This window comes from Artemia sp. Qi Xiang Cuo, chromosome 20 (genome assembly GCF_049724085.1).
Source record: "Artemia sp. Qi Xiang Cuo chromosome 20, ASM4972408v1, whole genome shotgun sequence".
Lineage (NCBI taxonomy): Eukaryota > Metazoa > Arthropoda > Branchiopoda > Anostraca > Artemiidae > Artemia > Artemia sp. Qi Xiang Cuo.
In genome coordinates, this window is record NC_142813.1 from 19,100,389 (window position 1) to 19,123,290 (window position 22,902).

Here is a 22,902-nt window from a genome sequence, read left to right on the forward strand (position 1 = left end):
TAAAGACCCTTTAGTTTGTGGTTTGTATAGGCCAATTACTGTTTGTTTGATAATTAGCAAATTTCTTGAAAAAGTCCTCTTCCCGTTTATTAATGTACATTGCAATTTTGGTGACAATCAGTTTGGGTTCAAAAAGCACATGCTGTTTTCCTGGATATTCTTGATTGGCACTATATGACTAAGAAAAGTCTTTATGTGTGTGCTTTGGACATCTCTAAGGCTTTTGACTCTGTCCTTCATGCTCATGCTATCCTTGCTATGCTTCGCAATAGTGTCAACCCTTTCATTTGTTCTTGCTTATGGCATTGGTATCAAAATTCTCATGTTAAGGTACGTTCTAGTATTCATCTTACCAATCATTCCAGTAAAGGGAGGAGTCAAACAAGGTTTGGTCATTAGTCCAGCTTTATTTAATAATGCTATCCATACAGCTACTAGAAATATCCCCCTTTCATGATTGATTGGTTCATTTATATTAGCCATTTATCTTATGCTAATGATATTGTTTTGTTAGCTAAAGATCTTGATTCACTTCAATCTGCCGTTAATGTAGTCCAATCTAGTCTTTCAGATATAGGTCTTTCCTTAGAGGCTTCTAAAATCGCATTTATGGTATTTCATCCAAATTTATGAGTAGGTGAGTCCCTTTTAGTTGGATCATCCTCAATTGCATGTTTGGATATGTTAAACTATCTGGGACTACCTTGTTTTACTATATGAGGAATATGCAAACTCTCATTATTCAAGCTATTAAGGAAAAACTTCAAAAGACTTATGGCATGCTTGCCAAAATAAAAGGACAGTTTGACAAGATTTGCATTGGAAGACTCTATAATGCATTGTTTGCGCCCCATATATTTTTTATCATGCCAGTTGGGAAATTTTTTAATAAGACAGTTTCTTAGATATTGTATGTTTTTTATTGACCTTCCCTTTTGGATCAGGAATACTTACATAGTTCTGAAATACAAAGTTTTTGATATTACATTCAAAATTACCTTAATTCACACTTTGGAGCAAAATAAGGTCCAATGTTGGAAAAATGGAAGAGCTTAGGTTAAGGTTTGAAAAGTGTAGAGAATGTATCGTTAGTTTTCCTTTTAATTGGATCTGATAGTATTGTATTGTTATAGTGCTATTATTCATTAAAGGTGTTTTCATTGTATCTTTTTGTATCCTATGTTGTGTTTTCTTAGTGTGTTTGTGTATTTTTTCCTTTTTCCTTTATTTCCTCCTCTATCTGCATTTTATGTTTGTAAAGAGGTTATAAATAAATTATTATTATTATTATTGAGATAATATCAATATCAAATATTATTATCAAATATATAATATCAAATATTATTATTATTGAGATAATATTTGTTAAAGGTGTTTTCATTGTATCTTTTTGTATCCTATGTTGTGTTTCCTTAGTGTGCGTGTGTATTTTTTTCCTTTTTCCTTTATTTACTCCTCTATCAGCATTTTATGTTTGTAAAGAGGGTATAAATAAATTATTATTATTATTACATAAAAAAAGAAGCTGTGGCAATTACTGAAAAAGTCAAGCTGAAACTTTATGTGGTGCTGCCTTCTCCAAATGCATATAAACTGCAAATGTGATCACAAATCTTCTGAAAAGAGTGGTGCCCCAATTATCTAAAAATGGTGTAAATTCTTAAGATTTAAAAAAAGAAGAACATATAATGATTCTGCTAGTCCGTAAAGGATCTGCTGGTAGAAATAAACAATCTTTATTGGATTCCAAACTAAATCCTACAGTCCAAGAATTTTTTTTCTTGTGTATTTGCCTTGTTGGACCCTTGAAGGGAAACTTCCCCGTGACCTCACCCCTCTTAAGTTAAAAAGATATCAATGGTTGATAATCCCACCCAGTCTCTCCTACTTCCCACAATAAGAAATCAACCCTCAATATACCATTGAAAAAGTCTGCTTCTTGACTACTATATTTTGAAGTATTATCCAACAAGAAGCTCTATGAAAAATGGAGTGTAATTCCAATCTTTAGGGCTATCATGGTTGCAGCAATAACTGTGATCTTGTAAAGAGTAAACCACGGCCCATAGTAACCATAAACTTAAAATTGGGCTTTTCAAAACTGCCAAGTGAGAAAAAATTGCTGTTTGTAGCTGATTCAGGTAACTGTTATTTTGATTAATCTTAATACTAATTGCGTAATCCTAGTAGTATAAATACTTAATACTACTTGCGTGAATTCCCGTTTCCCAATTATGTACATATATACACGGACGGTTCTGTTAAAGATTCTAAGGCTGGGGCAGCTGCCTGTATCCCACACTTAAATTTGAATATTTATCCCCCCCTCCTTCCGAGTAATTCATCAGTTCTTTCGGTTGAATTATATGCAGTACGACTTGCATTAGGTGCCTTAGTTGATCTGAAGACCCCTTCAAGGAACATTCTGTTCCTGTCAGATTTGCTTTCCTCAATCCATCTTCTTAGCCAAATAAGTTATCATGCTGATGACCTTGACCTGAAAGGGATACGCCAAAAAATCAGTCATCTATTTTCAACTGGATATTCCATAGCATTTCTTCATATTCCAAGCCATATAGAGATCAAAAACAATGAAATGGCAGATAATTTTGCAAATAAGGCAACAGATATCCCTCCCCTGAGAAATTTTGGGACATTCAATTTTAGAGAGGTCGTTAGAGCCCAAACAAAAATTGCTCACCAACGTTTTGTGCATCCTCCTTTCAAATCTAAGGACTTTAATATGCTTTACTATAAGCCAAAAGCTGGAACTATTTTACTTAATGCTGATCTTTTTAAATAAGGAATCCACCACACACCCCTATGCCGAAACTGCCATCAGATTTCAGAAAATGAACAACATGTTCTCTTTGAATGCAACCCAAGGGGTCAAGATTCGAGGAGACCAAGAAATTACTGTCATCAGTTGAAGATCCCCATATCGTTTGATGCTCTTATCAATTGCTCTCTCTCACATGATTTGGAAGCCACAATATATAGATTGATGATTTTGATCCTAAAAAGATGTCATTATTACTAGCAGTGTGCTGACTGTAATCAACTAGCAGATTTTCTTTGGAATATGGCTAGAGTACTTCATAACCAGTGAATGTTTTCCTGGAATTTAATAGAGGTGAATGGACCTTCCACTGGATCCACAGACCTCACAAAGCAATGAAGAAGAAATTGTCATTGTTGGAAACCCCACAAAGGAAAATTACAGCCCCTCCCTCTTGAAGAACAAAGAGAATCATTTTTTTTACATGGGTAGCACTGGTGTGTCTTTTTTATGCTGCTAGCAAGGCACTAGAAAATTATAGAAATCTGTTAAAGGGCTGATTTAAAAGCTAATTTCAATGTTTAATTGTTATTCATAAATTTGACTTGATATTGGTATCTGAAATTGCCATATGGCACCCAAAAAGTGCATTTTAGGTGTCATTTCTGGAATGGAATGGCTGAGAGGAAAGATTAGGGTGCCATTTTCTCCATGGTTGAAAACCCAAAACCCGAAGTTTACAAGTCCCCCTTGTATATATTTTCTATCCCATTCCCCTTATTATTGTTCATAAACTGTTACTGACTTTCAGAACCAGCAGGCTACTGTAACATCATAGATCCCATTTAAAAGCTAACTTTCAGAACTACAGGCTTTTCATAAATTTGTCTTGATAACACTGTCATAAAGTTCCATATGACAACAAAATGACACTTTCTGGTCAGGAGTGGGAAGGTCAGGAAGCATGAAAAGGGTACACTTATAACCTCCTTGGCCAAAAACCTGAAATCCGAGTTTCACTTCCTTTCCTCTTGTACATTCTCCCTCCCATCCCCCTAGCAAACATCCTAAATTGGGGGCTTACTAGCAGACGTAGTTGGCCACTGCAACATTATAGAGAGATTTTTTAATGGATCATTTTAAAGTTCTTATTCCCATCGACTTGCTCTTTGTAAATTTGTCTTGATAATTCCATTGTCTAGTACCACATGGTATCAAAAATGACATTTTTAATGCTATTTCTGGAGTTGAAATGTTGGGAAGTATGAAAAGAGTACCATAAAATGTAAATTGTCAATAACCAATACCCTAAGATTTGTATTCCTTTGTTTTAATATACCCCTTGAACTTTTTTTGACAAATTTCTAAATTTTTTTTTAGGGAAGCTTTAAAAGGGATGTGCTGTAAAACATATTTTTAATGGCCTATTTTAACAAAACTTCACGCTGACTTCTTTAGTTTTTCTTGTCCAAGCTGAACAAAATTAATTTTAAAAGACACAGTTTTTCTGGTGAAAGTAAAGAGCAAAGTTGAAACTTAAAACAAGCAAGAATTACTGCTTCACAGTTTATGCAACATATTTCTGAAAAACTGTTTCAAATAAACTGGCTCATGATATTTCCATATATATGTATAATTCTGAAAAAAAAACTATTGCTTTACTTAAAAAAACAAAACTTACACAATAAAACAGGATTAGAAGCAGAAAATCCTTAAGTGGCTTGTGGAAAATAGAAGAATAATTCATAAAGTAGTCTTCTAGTAGTCTTCTACCAGCCATGAGATCAGCTAATGTTACGATACTATTTTAAATCTTTAAGGAACTCTAGAAAGCCTAGTTTTCAGTAAAGTTGCTAGCTTCCAGAATTATGCAAATATAGGGAAGTATCTCAAGCCAGTTTGTTTGAAACAGTATTTCAATACCGTTTTGCTTTAAGTTTCAATTTTACTCTATACTTTCATCAGAAAACTTTGTTTTTAAATTTTAATTTTAAAAGAAAGACTAAGACAGCTAGGTTACATTATATGAATAAAGTAGAATAGGTTAGAATAATTTTGGATTTCTGGTAATCCAGCTGGTGCCAACCAGAAAGCTCAATGTCCTTGAAGGGGGGGGGAGAAAAAGGCCATAAGAAAAAAAAATTACAGGGACTAGGAAATTCATTAGAAGTATTAAAAAGGGTAAGTCCGAAAAGAGTAGGGTCGAAGAGAACCATCTTCTGCTGCCATGCCCTATCGTAGTAGCAGTAGTAATAGCAAGGCATTTGGACAAATTTGTGGCATGTATATCCCCCTACCAGCTACCATCTGTTTTAGAAGCAGTTTCTGATGCTTAATTAATTCTGACTTACTAGTCTTCATTTCATTTTTCAGAAGTTCTTTTAGTTACTATTAGTTTATTCTTTTAGATGGACAAAGTATTTGGAGAGCAGTTGAAGTTCCATGTTATTGATGAGAACTTGGAAAGGTTTTCAAAACTAACTTTTACCATAGGAAATGTGTATCAACATCCAAATGGATCACTAAAGGTGTGTGGTGTACTCATTTTTTCTTCAGTATTGTGTTTTACAGATTTGTTGCTTCTTTTTTGGGAGGTGTGGTTTGGAGCTTAAAGTTAATGTGAGGACAAAGAAACAAAAATATCACAAAAACATAGATATCACATACATTGTTTTTAGTAGCTAAGCAGAGGCCTGACTACTCACAGGAAGTATATTGAGAGGGGATTCCCCAAAAATGTATTTGAATGACTATCAATAGGTTTGCTAGGAATATGATATAACTAACGTTCTGTTCTGCTAACCAGAGACAACAGGGATATTTTTTTTGAATCAAATGACTTGTCTCAAATTTTAGCTGCAGTTTGAACATAGTGCTACTTAGCTCTGATAATTTTTAGAATGATAGTTGCAGTTTTATTGAATTTTGGTTTTGTTGTTTAGATCCTTAAGAAAAATGGGAGTGTGTTGTGGAAAAAAATTGCACACTTTGACTGTTTTTGGTGCAAGAGAAAGTAGCAAATATTTCCTTAGGAGAGGTTAAGATAGTTTTGCTATGCTGCCTTCGCTCATTTTCTGCATTAAGCTTTATTGATGCTTGCCATGGTGAACTGTATTGAATCTATTGAACACTCATCGAATTTACAAAAACAGTGACGGAGCAAAACAACGAAAAGAAAAAAAAACTAAAGAAAAATCACCAAACACAACAAAATAAAGGAGTTGACAGATAAACCAAACATTACACATAAACAATACAACTAATAAAGCAAATCACCTGGTTACTGTAGAAGTAAATTGTGCCACTGGTGGTAATGAACCTTTGAATTATGATTTCAGAATTGCTTCTCAACTGCTACATATGGGATCTTGTAGTGTTTAATAAATTTCGTATTTCGAGTCCATGGGAAGGCAAAGTAGCTAGTTGGCAAACTTGAAATAATGAGACCTAATTTTTTTTTTCTGTTCAAGAAAAAGAAATCTTCCAAAAGGGTGCGCAATAAAGGATATGGAGTATTAGAATGGTGTTATACAGAGTTAAGAGTGTTGCTCTATTAAGGCGAAGGTTTGCTTCAATAAATGAAGCAAATGTAATGCAAATGCGGCGCTAAATATGGGATACTAGTAGCTGAGGAGTATGCTTAAGAGATGAACCAATTGGGAGTCCCAGGTAAGTCTTTTGCTCTACAGCTTTGACTTCAGAGCCTCTTAGGTAGACTGAAGAGGGTCAATCCGAGTTTTTCTGGTTGAAAAGCACTATTTCTGACTTTTCAGGGTTAAAATAAAGACCTATATCAGCATACCCTTGGTTTAGTATTTCAAAGTCGGAAATCCTCTCTAAGGACCAGCTGATATTCAGAATGTCATCAGCATGAGAAACAAGAGAAGTGTTAAGACCAAACAGAATGCAAGATGAGGGACACTCTGCTTGAGGATCTAGGACATAATTATCAAAAAGTGTTGGGGAAGAGACAGCTCCCTGCCTGGCACCTTTGCAAACATTAGCAAGTTTGTCACACGGTACAGAAGAGCTAAATTTTTCGGGAGGCAACTTAATGCGAATTTTCAGCCTCGAGTACATGTCTTGCAAAGCACTAATGATGGACATATTCACTCCTCATTTTGCTGCAAACAAAAGCATGATGGCATGTACTAATGAGCCGAACCCCCGACAGACATTATGTCCAGTCAAAACAAGTGTTTCAGCACTATCATCTGCATCGACTGAGACATTCGCCACCACTGTAAGAGCATTATAATACCCTAAGCCTTGCTGAAAACCGGACTCGTATGGAGGGGCATAACATTTATGCTTCAATTGGTCGATAAACAACTGATTGAAAAACTTGCAGAGGGTTGTAGATACAGTTATTGGGCGGAACAAAGAACACTGAGTAGTCAACTTTCCTTCCTTGGGAATAGGTGTCAAGTCACCAATGCAGAGAGATGATGGAACAACTCCCTGTGTGAAAATCATCTGCATTAAAAGAGCAAGATGGCATCTAAGCTGGATTCCTCCATTGTTTAAATTCATAGCGCTAACCTTATCTATCCTGCAAGAAGCTTTCCGCTTTAGACGGATAAGGAAACTGTAAAATCAGTAGGCAGTCTTGATGTAAAAAAAATTTCAGGCTGCTCTTCATAATTCTTTTCCAAGTTGTAATCATGATTGGTCTCATCTCCCCATATATATGACGCGTTTTTGGCGTAATATCTTAAATTATGTGTCCCTCTCCCAGACCACACTGCCTTTCTATGACGAACAAATAAAGGTTCAAAGAGGGATAAGTCGATTTATTTAGACAGTGAAAACAGGTACAAAAGTCTAGATATTTCGATCACATATACAGTGATCGTCGTCAGTAAAAATATTACAGTATTAAAATTAAAACTAACATATTTATAGGAAAATCTAGTGAATGACCCGGAAGTTGATTATTTTATTTTGTATAAATATGTTATTTTTAATTCTAATACTTTAGTATTTCTACTGATGACGATCGCTGTATTTGTGATAGAAATTTCTAGACTTTTGTACCTGTTTTCACTGTCTAAATAAATCGACTTATCTCTATTTGAACGTTTATTTATTCGTCATAGAAAGGCAGTGTGTTCTCGGAAAGGAATACCTAATTTAAGGTTTTACGTCGAAAATGCGTCGTATATATGGGGAGATGAGACCAATCAAGTATACAACTATAAACTCAATATTTCTTTTGCAATTAGAAGACTTTGCCCTCTTTATTGGAAATTCATTTTACATTTGGGTAAGATTAAAGAAGAAAATTTACAGTATTTCTATTGATGACGATCGCTGTAAATGTGCTCGAAATATACAGACTTTTGCACCGTGTGAATAAATGGACTTATCCCCATTTGAAAGTGTATTTCTTTGTCATAGAAAGGCTGTGTGGTCTGGGAAAAGGATACGTAATTTAAGTTATCACGTCGAAAATGCATCATGTATATGAGAAGATGAAACCAATCAAGTATATAACTATAAATTCATCTTTCTTTTGTAATTAGAAGACAGAGAAAACTTTGCTACCTTCATTAGAATTTTCTACTGATGACGATCGCTGTATATGTGATCGAAATATCTAAACTTGTGTATCTGTTTTCACTGTCTAAATAAATGGACTTATCTCCATATGAACGTTTATTTTTTTGAAAAACTTAACGAAAAACTAAACTGTTCGTTTTTTATTGACATAGTTTTCTTCATGGAAAAATAACATTTTATATCTTTTCAATTTTTTTTCTATAAGAATCCATAGTTTGGTTTGCTTTTTGTATGTTGGAAAAACTTTTTCAACAATTTTTAATCCTAAGATAAATATTATTGTTTAATTTAGTTTTATTCCTCCCCAAGTTGACCTGAAAAATCAAACTTAAAACCATTTTCCAAAAATTCTATCCATGCTCTTTGACAACCTGGATACACTTACACTCATTTGATGTATTTAAATTGTAAGAGCAGGAGTAGTAAGAGTGGTAGCCCTGAAAGTTTCAACTTAATATTCCTAGTCGTTCTCGAGATATTGCTGAGGTGTCTTATTGGCAACTGTGTACATGGTGCCTTTTGATTTAGTTTCAAATTACATCTAATTTTAAACCATAATGGGCAAATTGCATAACTCTTGGGGGTTGATGTACCAAATATCCCTAGAGTCATAGCTACTGAACCGTTCTACTATGCTGAACGAAATGGTTGTCTCAAATTTTGATTGGATGTGTCTAGAAAAGGAATGGGCTTGGGATAAGCGCTGCTTGCCCGCCAATTACTTTAGACTCTTAAATGTAGCACTTGTACTTTCAATTTCCAATCGAATTAGCTCATCTAAAAGTTTCAATGATATTGCTAGCTATTATAGAGATGGCGCTGCCTATGGTATTGCTTATAGGCCCTTTTGAAAACCTGCATATATATACTTTTTTCGTTTACCCTTAGCGTCATTTGTTGCAGTAACTGTAGTGATATTATTATTAGTATACGCATATTGCCTTCTGGCTAGTTTCGAATCTGCCGCAACTTACCCTTAAAGGTCCAAACTGATGATTTAAGCCGTTCTTGAGATATTGCTTTGCCACCTTTTTGAAAATCTACATACTCATAGTTCGTTTTGATTTAATTCAGCATCCACCTATATATTCCGTGAAAGCCTCACCTTAATACCCTTAGCTTGCGTAGTAGGCAAGGCCGTACCCAGGATTTTTTTTTCGGAGGGGGGTTTACTAAAAAAAAAATTGGGGGGGGGGGGTCTACAAAAAAAACCCAAAAAACATAAAAAATTTGTTTATATCCATTTTTGTTACGTTTTTACGAGTCAGACAAAAATTTCGGGGGGGGGGGTAAAACCGAGTACCCCCCCTCCCTTGGATACGGCCCTCGTAGTAGCAACAGTTGTAGTAGCAGTAGTAGTATTAATAACAATTTGTGAAAGTATAATAATGATAATAACGATTTTATTTTCAAACGCCATAAAAAACGGTCATGCCGATCAGCGGCAGTTTTTGTCATAATAAGACACTAAACATATAAAACATATGAAAATCACAACAATTGCCATCAACCATCTCTGGAGTATTGCTGATACGTCCTCTTGACCAACTGTGTGGGCATAGTTGGTTCTGGTTTAGTTCTATACAGTTCCAATGTTCCCCAAATTTTGCGCCTTAATACCCTTAGCTTTAGTATCAGTAGTAGTAGTACCAGAAGTAACAGTTGTTGCATTAGTGGTAGCAGCAGTAGAATTGGTAGTAGTATCCATAACTTTACTGGCAGTAGTAGTAGTAGAAGTAGTAATAATAGCAGCATTAGTAGTAGTATGAGTAGAAACAGTAACAATAAGATGCAAATATTGTCTTTTGGTTAGGTTACATCCCCCACAACAAGCCCTGTAAGCTCCAACTCCACACACCAAACTGTTCCTAAGATATTGCTGATGAGCCCTTTTGACAACCTGCATACAGACAGCGTGTTGTAATTCAGTTCACCCCCCCCTCAAAATTCCCTGAATATTTCACCTTCATACCCTTAGGTATTGTTGTAATAGTGGTCACAATAGAAGTATTAGTATTAATACTAATAGGCTAGTATTAATGAATTTTGATTTAGTTCAGCACTCCCTTCAACATTCGTAGAAAGGCTCACCTGAATACCCGATGTCTTTTTGGAAAGTAAAGGTCAAGTTTGCATACCTTTTTCAAGAATATATGCTACATGTAACCAAAGAAACGAATTGCGTAAGTTGCAGCCCTTACTCTGAGGGCTTTGAGCGGGTTGACATCCCCAAAGGCATAATCACTTGACCTGTCAACAATGCTGAAAAAAATAGATGTCTCAAAATTTTGATTGGGTGTTTGTTTTGTGGAATGATGGACTTGGGTGTGAGTGTGAGTGCTGGTTGTCCTTAAATCACTTTTGATTCTTAAAAGGGGCCCTATCATTTACAATTTTCAATCAAATGAGCCCCATCTGAAGTTTGTACGACCACCCATTCCATAAAGCCTTATATGCCCCCAGGGCATTACTTACAACCCTTGTCCCCAGTTTCTGAGGGGTTGTTTCAACCTTGAAGGCCTTGTTATAAGATGTTTAGACTATTTGAACAAAATGGTTATCTCAAAATTTCGATCATATGCATTTGTGGAAGAGAGGACGGAAGTTGCCCTTCGATCACTTTTGACTCATAAAAAGGCCGCTAGAACTTCCGATTTCCAATCTAAAGAGCCCTCCGAAGTTTAAACGACCATCCCTTCCATAAAAACCAAGTTAATAATCGGCAACTATTATAGCTTAGAGCGTTTGCCCTGAGAGCTTTGGAGGGGGGGGGGTTGTCACCCTCAAAGACATAATTACTGGACCTTTCAATTACGCTGAACAAAATGGATATCTCAAAATGTTGATTGTATGTGTCTGGGGAAATGATGAACATGAAGCAGGGCTGGTTGCCCTCCAATCACTTTTGACTATTAAAAAAGGCACTAGAATTTTCTATTGAACGAGTATATTTCAAAGTTTCTAAGCTCTTATTACCTTTTCTATACGAAGGCGTTATAATAAGATTACCAAATACTAAATTCACCAAAGGGAAGTGAAACTATTTGAAATATAAGGATATGCTGATTTTAATACCTTACCTTTGATCTTATTTCCTCCAGTACCTCTGGAGGCAAACAGGGCGCCGGTGAGTAGCCTCTAATCTTCCCTCATGTGAGCCGCTGAGTATGATCTGGCATGCAGAGGATGTGTCCAAGGTATCGCCATCTACGTTGTCGTACAAAGGTTGCGATATCTGGCTGGCACGGTCGCTCCAACTGATTCTAAGGATTTGGCGAAGACAGTTATTTTCGAAGACAGCAATGCGTTTCTCCTACTCCGCAGCTAGCTTAAGGCATTCCATAGCGTAACTCAAAACAGGCAGTACATTGCTCTGGAACAACTTGAGTTTCAACTATAGCGAGTATACGGTGGATTTCCAGACTGGTAGAAGTCTCTGAAATGATGCGTTGGCCAAGGCTATCCTAGTACGCAATTCTTTTTTAGAGTCGCCACTGGAAGTGATGGTACTCCCTAAGTACTTGAAGTCTGTCACCTGTTCGATGTCCTCACTTCCTAGTTGGATTCCCATGGATGAACTATTTATAGACATAGCTTTTGTCTTTGGGGCGTTGGTGTGTAGTCCGAATTGTTCAGCTTTCTCTGTGAGTTTGTTCAGGAATTCCTGAAGCTTCTGATTGTTGGTTTCTATGAGTCCAACATAGTCAGCGAAGTCGATCTCCTGAAGAATTTTTCCTGCAATTTGGATTCCATGTCCATTTATCTGTCTAAACATGTAGTCTACAACTAGGAGGAAGAGGAGAGGTGACAGGACACAGCCTTGCTTGACGCCAGTCATAATCTTGAAGTAGCATGTGTTGCCGTCTGATGTTTTAATACAGCATTCTGTACATGACAACTATTGGACGGATTAGCTTCTCGGGAATCCGTAAAACCGCAATACTCTCCACAGGGTTTGACGATCTACTGAATCGAACGCCTTTTTGAACTCCACGAAGAGTATATACAAGCGCTGTCTCTATTCGTTAGATTCCTCCAGTATGGTGCGTAGAGTAAAAATAAGATCGGCACAAGATCGTTTTTGGTCGAAATCCATCCTGTTCTTCACGTAAGTGAGGATCAAGGGCTATTTGGAGTCTTCCTGATATTATCGTCGTGAAGAGCTTCGCAGGGATCGAGAGAAGATTGACTCCTCTATAGTTGTCGCATTCTTTCACGTCTCCTTTCTTGAAGGGTTTGGCTAAGTTCCTGTTCTCCAGTCTTTGGGGAACTTTTTGGTCTGTCAAAGGAGCGAGAAGAACCATAGCCAGATGGCCAGGGTTCGACGCAGGCTGAACTGGATCATTTCAGTTGAAATGTAGTCTCTACCAGGGGCCTTCCCATTGTTAAGTTTTTTAGTTGCTGAGAGTATCTCGTCGGCTTTTCATGACTGATGTGAAGACTGAAGAGAGGTTGGTCTGGTATTTCCAGCGGGACCGCTGGCGTTGGGAGATTAAGTAGTCAAAATAACTCGCCCATCGTTCTTTATACAAGGATTTTAATACAAGGAGATTAAATGTATCTCTACCCTCCGACGTATTTTCATCTTAAAGACAATATACCATACTTCTTCGTGAGTGACAGTTTTCATGTACATTGAAATATCATTTGGATTATCAATTGAGTTAATAATTCATCGGGAAAACATAATCTACTGTTGAAACCATGCTTTCAGTTGCTTTCCACGTTTTTGAAGGGCTGCTACAAGTTTCTTTGAATGTAGCTTCATTTTATTTTTTTTTGCGTTTATCTATAGCTTATTAAGGGTGCTCCTGTATGCTCCTATTCTAGTAAATTCTTGGACATTGGATCCTTATCATTATTTTAAGAATTCTTTTAAAGTTGAGTTCTTTTGTCAATGCACCATAGCGAGAACTGGGCGATAGGCATAGTTCCTTTTTGCTTGATCGTGTAAGAACCATTTTACATGTCTTAACCATTATTGAAAGCAATATGTCGTACAACCGTTGGAAACTTATATTTATATCATATGAACTTATTTTTTGCCTACGCCAGTTCACAACGTCTAATTTACATACGCCATTAAAAGGGCACGGCTAACACCCAAATAGGGACAATTTCAACTGTAGAAAATTTCGTGCAAAATTACTGGAACCTCATTTGTTTCGAATCAAATTATTTCATGCTCTTACGAATCAAACAGTTCGTGGTAACGAACTGTAAGTATGGAGTGACTCGGCTCAATAGTAACCGAAACTCTAAAAAACGGAATTTTGTTGCCAATAGATATATCAAAAGATTCGGCGTATTATGCTGATTCCGAATATCCAAGTTTCATTAAATTTAGTCTTACTTATTAAAGGCTACGAGCCTGAGAAAATTTGCCTTATTTTCGTAAAAAAGTAGAAATACTCCCCCCCCTAAAAGTCATAGAGTCGTAGTGAAAATCACGCCATCAGGTTCAGCCTATCAGAGAACCCTACTATAGAGGTTTCAAGCTCCTATCTGCGAAAATGTGGAATTTTGTATTTTATGCTAGAAGAAAGATCACGGATGCATGTTTGTTTGTTTTTTTTTGTTTTTTTTTTCCAGGGGTGTTTGTATCGCCCCAGTGGTCCTAGAATATCACGAGAGGGCTCATTCGTACGGAAAATAAAAGTTATAGTGCCCTTTTTAAGTGACCAAAAAGATTGGAAGGCAACTAGGCCCCATCCCACGCCCCTTTTTTTCTTAAAAATAGTCTGATCAAAATTTTGAGATAGCCATTTTGTTCAGCATAGTTGAAAGGCCGAATGACTATGCTTTTGGACATAACATGAATTTAGATTTGTTTTTCAGTGCAACTAATTTAAGCAGTTGATATAAAGCTTGTGTATGCATTTTTTTTTCTAGGCAGTTATTTTTGAAATAGTGGACGAATCAAACCCATTTTTTTTCTATTCCTTGAAAATTTGTGAAGATGATTTCAGTATTTTAAAGAACAGCCAGGGTCTCTTAGTTGATTTCTTATCTTTCCCAAAACAAACTATTCAATTGCTGGAAAAATGCATGGTTGAAGAGAATGAACAAAATCCAAGGTAAGAGCTCGCAATATTTTTGTAGCTGGGGGGGGGGGTTGAACTTCTCAGATACATTTGTTGTCTCAGATTGGCTTAACATACACTCCTTGTTTCTTTCCGCTTTTGGAAACAGCATGACTATTCTAGTAAATAATAAAGTATTCTTAAATATAACTAGATTCTACTTCAGACATCCACACAAGGGGGGGGGGTCCCTTTCCATGATATGTTCTAAGGGCACTTCCCTTGGAAAAATTGAAAAACATGGTTTTAAAGTGCATATTTTTTCAATTTTGACTGTAAACAACTCTATTGTAAAACTTACGTTGTATAACATTCCTTGACAAGATCTGCAAATAAATGACTTGTCTTTTATGCATTTATGCACACTTGCCACATTAGCTATTAAAGATATTCTTGCTGTAGGTGCTCAGATTCCTTATCCCTGGGATGAGAGGTAATAAATTTCCCCATGGATTTGACAGGCATTTTGTAAGGAATGTGAGCTGATTAACTCTGGGAAGTCCCCTGTCTACAGCTGCATGCACGTAAGTGTGCTATCATGACATTTAGCCGGTATCAATATACTCATTGCGATGTTTACAATTTTCAAATCAAATTTGCCTCTCTTCTAAAGTTTCTCATCATTTTATAAGGAGCCTGGTTTCTGAAATATATGTCTACAGAAGTTATTTGAAAAATACAAGTTGATAAATTTTTTATTTCTGTGAAAAGAAAAAAATTGTCAGAGGAGGAGACTGGAAGTCTAAAAATAGACTCTTTTGGGTCTTCGTCATTGGGCTCAGTGTACCAATTAAAAATTAAAATTAACATATTTGTGTTTCTATTTTCTAAGAGAATATCAGGTTTGAGGAGTGATATGGAATTTAAGTTGCTTCTTCTCCAGAGTGGGGTAATAAGATTATTTTTTATTATTATTGCTTGGCCCAGGCTACTTCTTTATTACTCCTTTATAAAAAAAATGTCTTACCATTGTAATATGACTTAGTAAGCTGTTTTTTTTCTGATTCTGATTTAATAATGACGGTTTGAACATTAGAAAACCCATTTTTAAGAATTTTAAGTATGTTTTTCTTGGCCCAACGCCAGTATGAAATTATACTAAAAAAAGAGCATCACAACATAGGTTCTTTGAGAGTAATATATTTATTGATCTCGTTATCTCGTTTTGCCCAGAAAATAGGATGCGTTGATTACTTCTCACTATTAGTCAGTGGCTTCAATTTTATTAGGGGGGGGGGTGTCTTCCTGTTTTGTTTTTTTAACAACAAATTTGCACCTCCTCTATGTTTGAAAAATTAATGTCCCCCCCCCTAAATTCTCGTAAATTGACGCCACTGTTATTAATCATGACTTTCCATTTCCCAGGATAAAAAAATTACGAGACTACTGAATATTTTAATGTATGGTCCGTATTCTTGTTCTCACTTGCATAAATACATTAGCCTATTACTTCTTACACATTACACAACTCTTCAGTCCTCGGAAAGCACTTTGACTTGGAAAATTCCTTGGCGCTTCTCTTGTCTGGTAAACCCTGCCCCATGTTTGAAACCATGCTAAAGCTATAGAACAGCCCATTAAACCCTTGTTTATCTGAAAAAAACTAAATAATGCTCAAGTTTTAGAAGAATTGCTTATACATAGTTCAAACGGAGGTTTGCTAAGTTTTCGAGCCGAACATTTCCTCCATTTAAGCATGGAAGGTTATCTATGAGAACACTACTTCTAAGTATATGTGATGAAAATCATGGCAATAGATACTTTCAGAATGGCTGAATTATAATCTTAGACCGGTAAACGTTAGATGTTAGGGCACTGGTGTTTTGCCATGTTTGTGTCTTAAGTCAAACATCAAAGCATTCAGATTAAGTGAGCGCTGCTTCAACATAGAGAGTGAAAATATAGAACGATAATAATCTACTAGACACGGTGTCAAAGATCGACGTTTTTTCTTTCAAATGCAAACAGATGCATAGTAAATTATCTTCTTTTTCTTTTTTATAGGTGTTTAAAGGTTTTCTTGTTTTTAACTTTACCTGCGAACATTCAGTCCAGTGATCGGCCACCCGAAGCTTGAAGCTTATTTATATTCCGAAAGTTTTAGCTCCGTTTATACTTTTCAGGTTTTCTTTAATCATGACCAAAGATGTAAGCATGGCTCAAGTTGAAATTGTTGAGCTGAACGGATTTCGTCGTTTAGTCCATCTCAGTCTCAAGTTTGTACCGCCGAGTGAACAAAAGCTCAAATCGGAGTTGGCAAATGCAATAAAAGCATTAAAGGTTTAGTTTTGTTTCTTGGTAATTTATCTTGTTTTAATTCTGCTTAATTCTGGCTATGATGACGTCAGTATATTATGACTTTATATACAACGGTCTGTGGCAATGAACTGTAAGTAAGGAGCGACCGGCTCAATAGTTACTGAAACTCTAAAAAACGGATTTTGATACCAATAGATATATCAAAAGAACTGGCTTATTATGCTGATTTCAAATATAAGAGTTTCATTTGGTTTAGTCTTACCCATCAAAGGCTAACAGCCTGAAAAAAAGTGCTTGATTTCCGAGAAAAAGGGAAACGCCTTCTAAAAGTTATATAATGCTAATGAAAATCACACCATTAAATACAGCGTATCAGAAAACTATACTGTAGGGGTTTCAAGCTCCTATGTGCAAACTGTGGAATTTGTATTTTTTGCCAGAAGAAAGAGATCACAGATGCGTGTTTATTTGTTTATTTTTTCCCCCAAGGGGGATCGTACAGACCCAGTGGTCTTAGAATATTGACACAGGGCTCATTCGAACGGAGATTAAGTGTTCTAGTGCCCTTTTTAAGTGACCAAAAAGATTGGAGCTAGGCCCCACGCACCCTTTTTCTCAAAATCGTCTGATCAAAATTTTGAGGTAGCCATTTTGTTCAGCATAGTTGAAAGACCGAATAACTATGACTTTGGAAATATCATTACCCCCACAGCCCCTGGGGAATGGTATTTAAGTTACAAAATTTGCTCTTTGTTTACGTATGGTATTTGTTATTGGGAAGTATGCATACATTGTTCGGGTGGGCGGGGGTCAAATTTTCTCCTTGTGGGATTTTCCAAGGGGTTAATTTTCCATGGGGAGGGAAGTTTCCAGGGGCTGAATGCTTTCTCTGTGCCGAATCAATTTTGGAGACGTTAAAGGTAATTGTCCGGGCTAAATTTTTCCAGGAATGAATTGTCTAGAGAATACATCCGTGGGGAAGAGGGATTTTTCCGTGGAGGTGTAGCCATATTTCCTGGCATTATTTAAAAAATGATAAAAAATTAAATAAAAAAAAAAACAAGTTTTTTTTAACTGAAAGTAAGGAGCTTGCTTCTCTGGGTTTATTTATAGTAAAGAATGAACTATAGTCCACTGTAACTGAAATGTTAAAATTCATCAAACTTATACCTTGTAATAAGGGTTGCAGTGGTAGCTGGCAACCTAGTAAGAGACAATCACGTCCTGTGCTAAGAAATAAAGCAGCCAATAACTTCTAAAAATGGTGCGGGACGAACTACAAAGTATACCGTTGGAACCGCCTTGTCCGAAAGCCTTACAAAGGAAACTTATATTCCCTTAGCTTGAACGACAAAGAAAATCTTCTGACTTAAAAAACAAGGAAAGTGGCTGAAACCACGATATTTTGCATCGACGGGAAGGGTTTTGCTTTCTTTTTCCTACTCCCGAAATAACCGGGCACAAGAACATCGTAGAGAGTTGTATATTGGTTTATTTCAAAGGAAATTTCCACATCTAGTACCTTATGTAATTAACAAAAAAACAATATTTAAATAAAATCGAAATTTTTACAAAAATCTGCATTTTCATATACAAAATAATGAATTTCGTCGTAATCGTAGGTCAGAACCATATATGACGTAAAATGTAAATGCTATATTTTAATACAAAGGAACGGTATAATTAATTCTAAATGGGGATCTAGTAATGAACGACCCACGGTCCAGAGTAACCAAAATTAAAAAACTCATCTTAATGAAAACTGGCTTGTGAATAAAAACTAACATTTGTACGTGACTTAGAAATGGTAACTATTATCGAAATTGGTCTTTAAATGAACTATGCCGATCCTTTATGCAGTTAATGCGCGACAGGATCGTCTCTTATTAGGTTGCCGCTACCGCAGCAACCCAGAAATGCTTGACGAAAAACATTTTTTCGAAGAAAATTACAAACAAGGAAAAGCCTACGATTTTTTTTATTTGGAATACTAAAAGACGTACCTCAGAGAATCAGGCAGCTAACTAAGTCTAATATATGCCATGGTTTGTTCTTTTCAAGGTTTCAGCTATCCCTACAGCCATGATACCGAGGTTTAGATAATTCCCATTTGTAATGGACCACACCGGTCCTTTATATAATTTCTTACTATGGGCTGTAGTTCGTTCTTTAATGTAACATTTAAATATATTTTTTTAAATAACAAAATCCGCTAGATGGGGTAATTTCCTTTAATATGAACCATTATACATCTCTCTATGATGTTCCAGTGCCCGACTTGCTTGGGGAAAGGGACTTAATTTTCCTCTAAAGGGGGTTTTGGACAAGGCGGTTCTAATGGTGTATTTTGAAAAAGTCGGAGGCTTTTTCTGTTTGTATTTATATAAAGAAACTGAACTCTGGTACATACACATATAAAACTGAATGCTGCTACTTAACATATAGAGCTGAACGCTGGTATGTTTACATGTAGAACTGATTATGTAAAATTCAATAATATTTTTAGTTTTTTTTTACATAAATAATCGGTGTAGATCATTATAAGTGGAGATGACTTAAGTTTCGTCAGTATCAAGATTGTAGAGACAGCTAAAGTCTAGTAAAGAGTAAACCCCAGCATATAGTAATTAAATGAACACAATTAACTTTTGAGAAGTTGCTTTTCTGGGGTAAAGTTTAGAAAGTATATGCGATGCTATTCGTCCGCCTTGGTCCTGAACGCAGAGAATTAAATAATAAACAAAATGATTTTCAGATTATTGCGAAAATGCTCCTTTCTCGATCTCTTTTTCTATATATTATATATATATATATATATATATATATATATATATATATATATATATATATATATATATATATATATATATATATATATATATATATATATATATATATATATATATATATATATAATATATATATATATATATATATATATATATATATATATATATATATATATATATATATATATATATATATATATATATATATATATAATATTTTCTTTTTCTAAGTTTTTCTATTTATTATTCTAACTAACTAGTTTGACAATAGGGCCAGGGAACCCCGCTGCGCATCTTAAGCACTCCTAAATTTTTAGTCCAACTCCTGTTTGAAACGGGTGCCTGTTTGCTTGCATGATCCCACTTCAAAAGTGGAAACATGGCTCAAAGTAGCGAAACCATGGTGAATAACCTCAATTAATTTTCAATGGCATAGGATATGAACACGCCGTAGAGTCTGGCTCCAAGGGAAGTGAAAATCATCCTTCTTGGTCCCCAGTAAGAGTTATATTCATTAATCCCATCTGAGGTCAACACATATATAAAAGCTGCAGAGTTTTTATAACTCTAGCAATAAATTAAGTTGGTGCCTGAAGTATTTTATTTTTATTACCACGTGGAGAGGTTAAGGACAATCTTTTTATACTGGTTTTTGGAGATAGTGTTATTTATTTATTGTTGAGTGTGTAACCCACGCACGAGTTCGCCTCACTGTGGGACATTAATTTGATACTTTTGTGTGAAAATATTTTTATTGAATATTAAAGAACTTGAAATTGGTGACATTAAAAAAAAAATGGTAAACGCAAAGTGCTGCCTCCGCAACACAACTTGCACAAATAAAAGTGGTTTTGTTATCCTTAGGTTACTACAGTAACTTAGAATTATTTTACAACCCTTTGTGAATAATTATTTTGTATTACCTCTCAAACAAGAAGAATTCGATTAACATCTAACCTAAAATTGAGTTCAAAATCTGTAGTTCTTTTCGCAAAATTATTTTTCCGAAGGTTCTCAAAAATTGCATTTACAATGCCAACAATGGTCAAAGAATAATGTTTTTTTTTATTATTTGGCTAGACGTTAGTATCATCGACCCGTGCCTAGTTATTGCGTCATGACGGTCTGCCTGTTTAAACTATTATCTGTTTTAAATTTAAAAAAGATATTGTTAATTTATTAGAAAACTCCAGTTTCAGAAAGTTAAATTTAATTTCTAAGAACCTTTTTTCAAGTTCAAGTTCAATCGGTTTATTAACAAATGAAAATAATAAATCACATATAATCAAAATGCTCGTTCTCGGCGTCCATTCCTGGACGCCGAGAACCAAAATCATTACAATTTAACATAATACGCAGAATGGTCACCGCTCCTAATCTCAGACACAACCATACCCCTAATTTACCAAATAGCTAAAACTATTACCTTCCCGTTCCTTACCCTCAGGGGAAACCACCCCGTCATATTAAATTTTTTTTATTATTATTATTAACTATTCATTTGTAATGCTATTAAATGATTTTTTACTCTTTTTTAAATGATGCGAGGGAGCTCCTACCTCTCAGCTCTTCTGGGATCAGGTTCCATATCTCTGCACAAGCTAAGTTAGGAGTGAAATCTGATTGCATGGTCGGGGTGAGGGATATTTGCAGGTTTAATTATGATCAAGTATGCAAATTATGCTGGTCTGAAATAGGTCAAAATAATCTTTTAAACACAGATGGCAGCTCTCTAGCTAAAAACTTGAACACGAACGTCAAGAATGATAATTGATGCAGGGACCCTGATGACAAGTACTCTTAATTTTTTCCAATTAATATCAGGCATGGTTGATGAATCGAATTCAGTTTTTGCAGGTGGGATTTAAAATTTGATTGCCAGATCATTGCACAATGCAATAAATGGGGTTTTATAAGAGCGTTCAGAAGGAAGACCAGCGCTTTCTGTGGCGAGCAGCTATTCAGTTTTTTTATCACTCCAAAATTCCGGGATAACTTGGACTTTACTGCTAGAGCATTATGTACGAATGATAGGTTCTCATCGAGGAGGATTCCTAGGTATTTTGTAAAATGCTTTTCTGGCCGACTAATCACACCTCTGGATGTCTGGATACCACATATCTCCGGATGGACACTTCCAACCCGGGGAAAAAATAGAACGCAAGATTTCTCAACAATAATAACAAGTCGGTTAGCATCCATCCAGAGATACGTCCCCTCCAGAACCTCCCTCAGTTTAGACATGAGCGTTGTCTTACCCGTTTCACAGCAACCAAACGTGGTGTCATCGGCAAAGGCCACGAGCTCATCATCTTCACCTGCGGACCGGAGGGAGTTTTCATCCTGGCACAAGTTACAGCAGCGAAGATTTGTCCGTGCCGGGTTCAGCACTCGACTCAGATCGTTAACATGGATCAGGAAAAGTAATGGTCCTAATATTGAGCCCTGGGGGACACCGCAGTTAACGAGCACATCTTTTCCAGGATCTTCTCCCAAATAAATCCTGCGGTCCCTCAAATATGATCTGAACCAATCCAGAGCTTCACCTCTTATTCCTATATGTTCCAGTTTCCCGAGGAGAATTGAATGGTACATGCTATCAAATGCTCTCCTGATATTAAGCAGAACCGTTGCAGGTAGTAGACCAGAATCCAAAGCTTTTTTTATCCATAAACTTAACGCCGTTAGTGCATCCTGTGTGGAGTGCCCTGGTCTGAACCCAAACTGGCGATTATTAAGAAACCCTTTCTTCTCCAGAAACTGGAGTAGCTGCTGTTGCATAGGTTTTTCAAAAACTTTTGAAAAAACTGAGAGAATAGAAATAGGTCTGTAATTAGCCGGGTCAGCTCGAGAACCCCCTTTGTGCAGTGGAATTATTCTAGCTTTTTTTAGCAGTTCTGGGAAAGTGCCCTTGTGCAGAGACAAATTTATGAGGTAAGTAAGGGGCTCTATGATTGAAGGGGCAACTGCTTTTAACACTTTGGTATGTAGTCGGTCGATACCCAGAAGCCGAATTGCCTCTTAGATTTAGTACGATTAGCAGAATTTCAGATGGAGAGACAGGTGCTATTGCCATGGACTTAGTGCATGCCGGGCCAAGGTAATCTTTAAAACTCTTCGCGGAATTCCCAACAGAATCTGCTGTTTTTCTGCCCACTTCTTTAAAAAATGTTCCCAATGCATTTGCAACGTTATCTGGTCCTCTTACTGTCTCCCCATTAACAGATAATTTAGATGGAAGCTCAGGTGGGGGGCTGCAGGGACGCAGTATAGAGTTAACAACCTTTCATATTTTCCGAGAATTTTGCCACTTTCAGCTATTTTCCCACTAAAATAATCTCGTTTAGCTTTACGTAAAACTGGTCGAAGACATTTTTTATATTTTTCATATTTCCCCAGCGTTGCAATGCATGGGTCATTTGTGTAATCC

At 36.1% G+C, this 22,902-nt stretch overlaps 1 protein-coding gene across 4 annotated transcripts in view; it reads left to right on the forward strand.

The window, feature by feature from the left end:
* The window catches only part of LOC148939969 (spindle assembly abnormal protein 6 homolog), a 98,437-nt gene that overhangs the window by 7,525 nt on the left and 68,010 nt on the right, over window positions 1-22,902 (forward strand). Inside the window, exons 2-4 of one of the 4 annotated variants that reach the window (XM_089105956.1) lie at window positions 5,188-5,307; window positions 14,234-14,418; window positions 16,548-16,704. In XM_089105956.1, the coding sequence (XP_088962082.1) occupies window positions 5,188-5,307; window positions 14,234-14,418; window positions 16,548-16,704 (462 nt within the window). Of the gene's footprint in view, window positions 1-5,185; window positions 5,308-14,233; window positions 14,419-16,547; window positions 16,705-22,902 lie in introns of all 4 variants that reach the window. The other 3 variants (XM_089105957.1, XM_089105958.1, XM_089105959.1) reach the window with 3 other exon arrangements.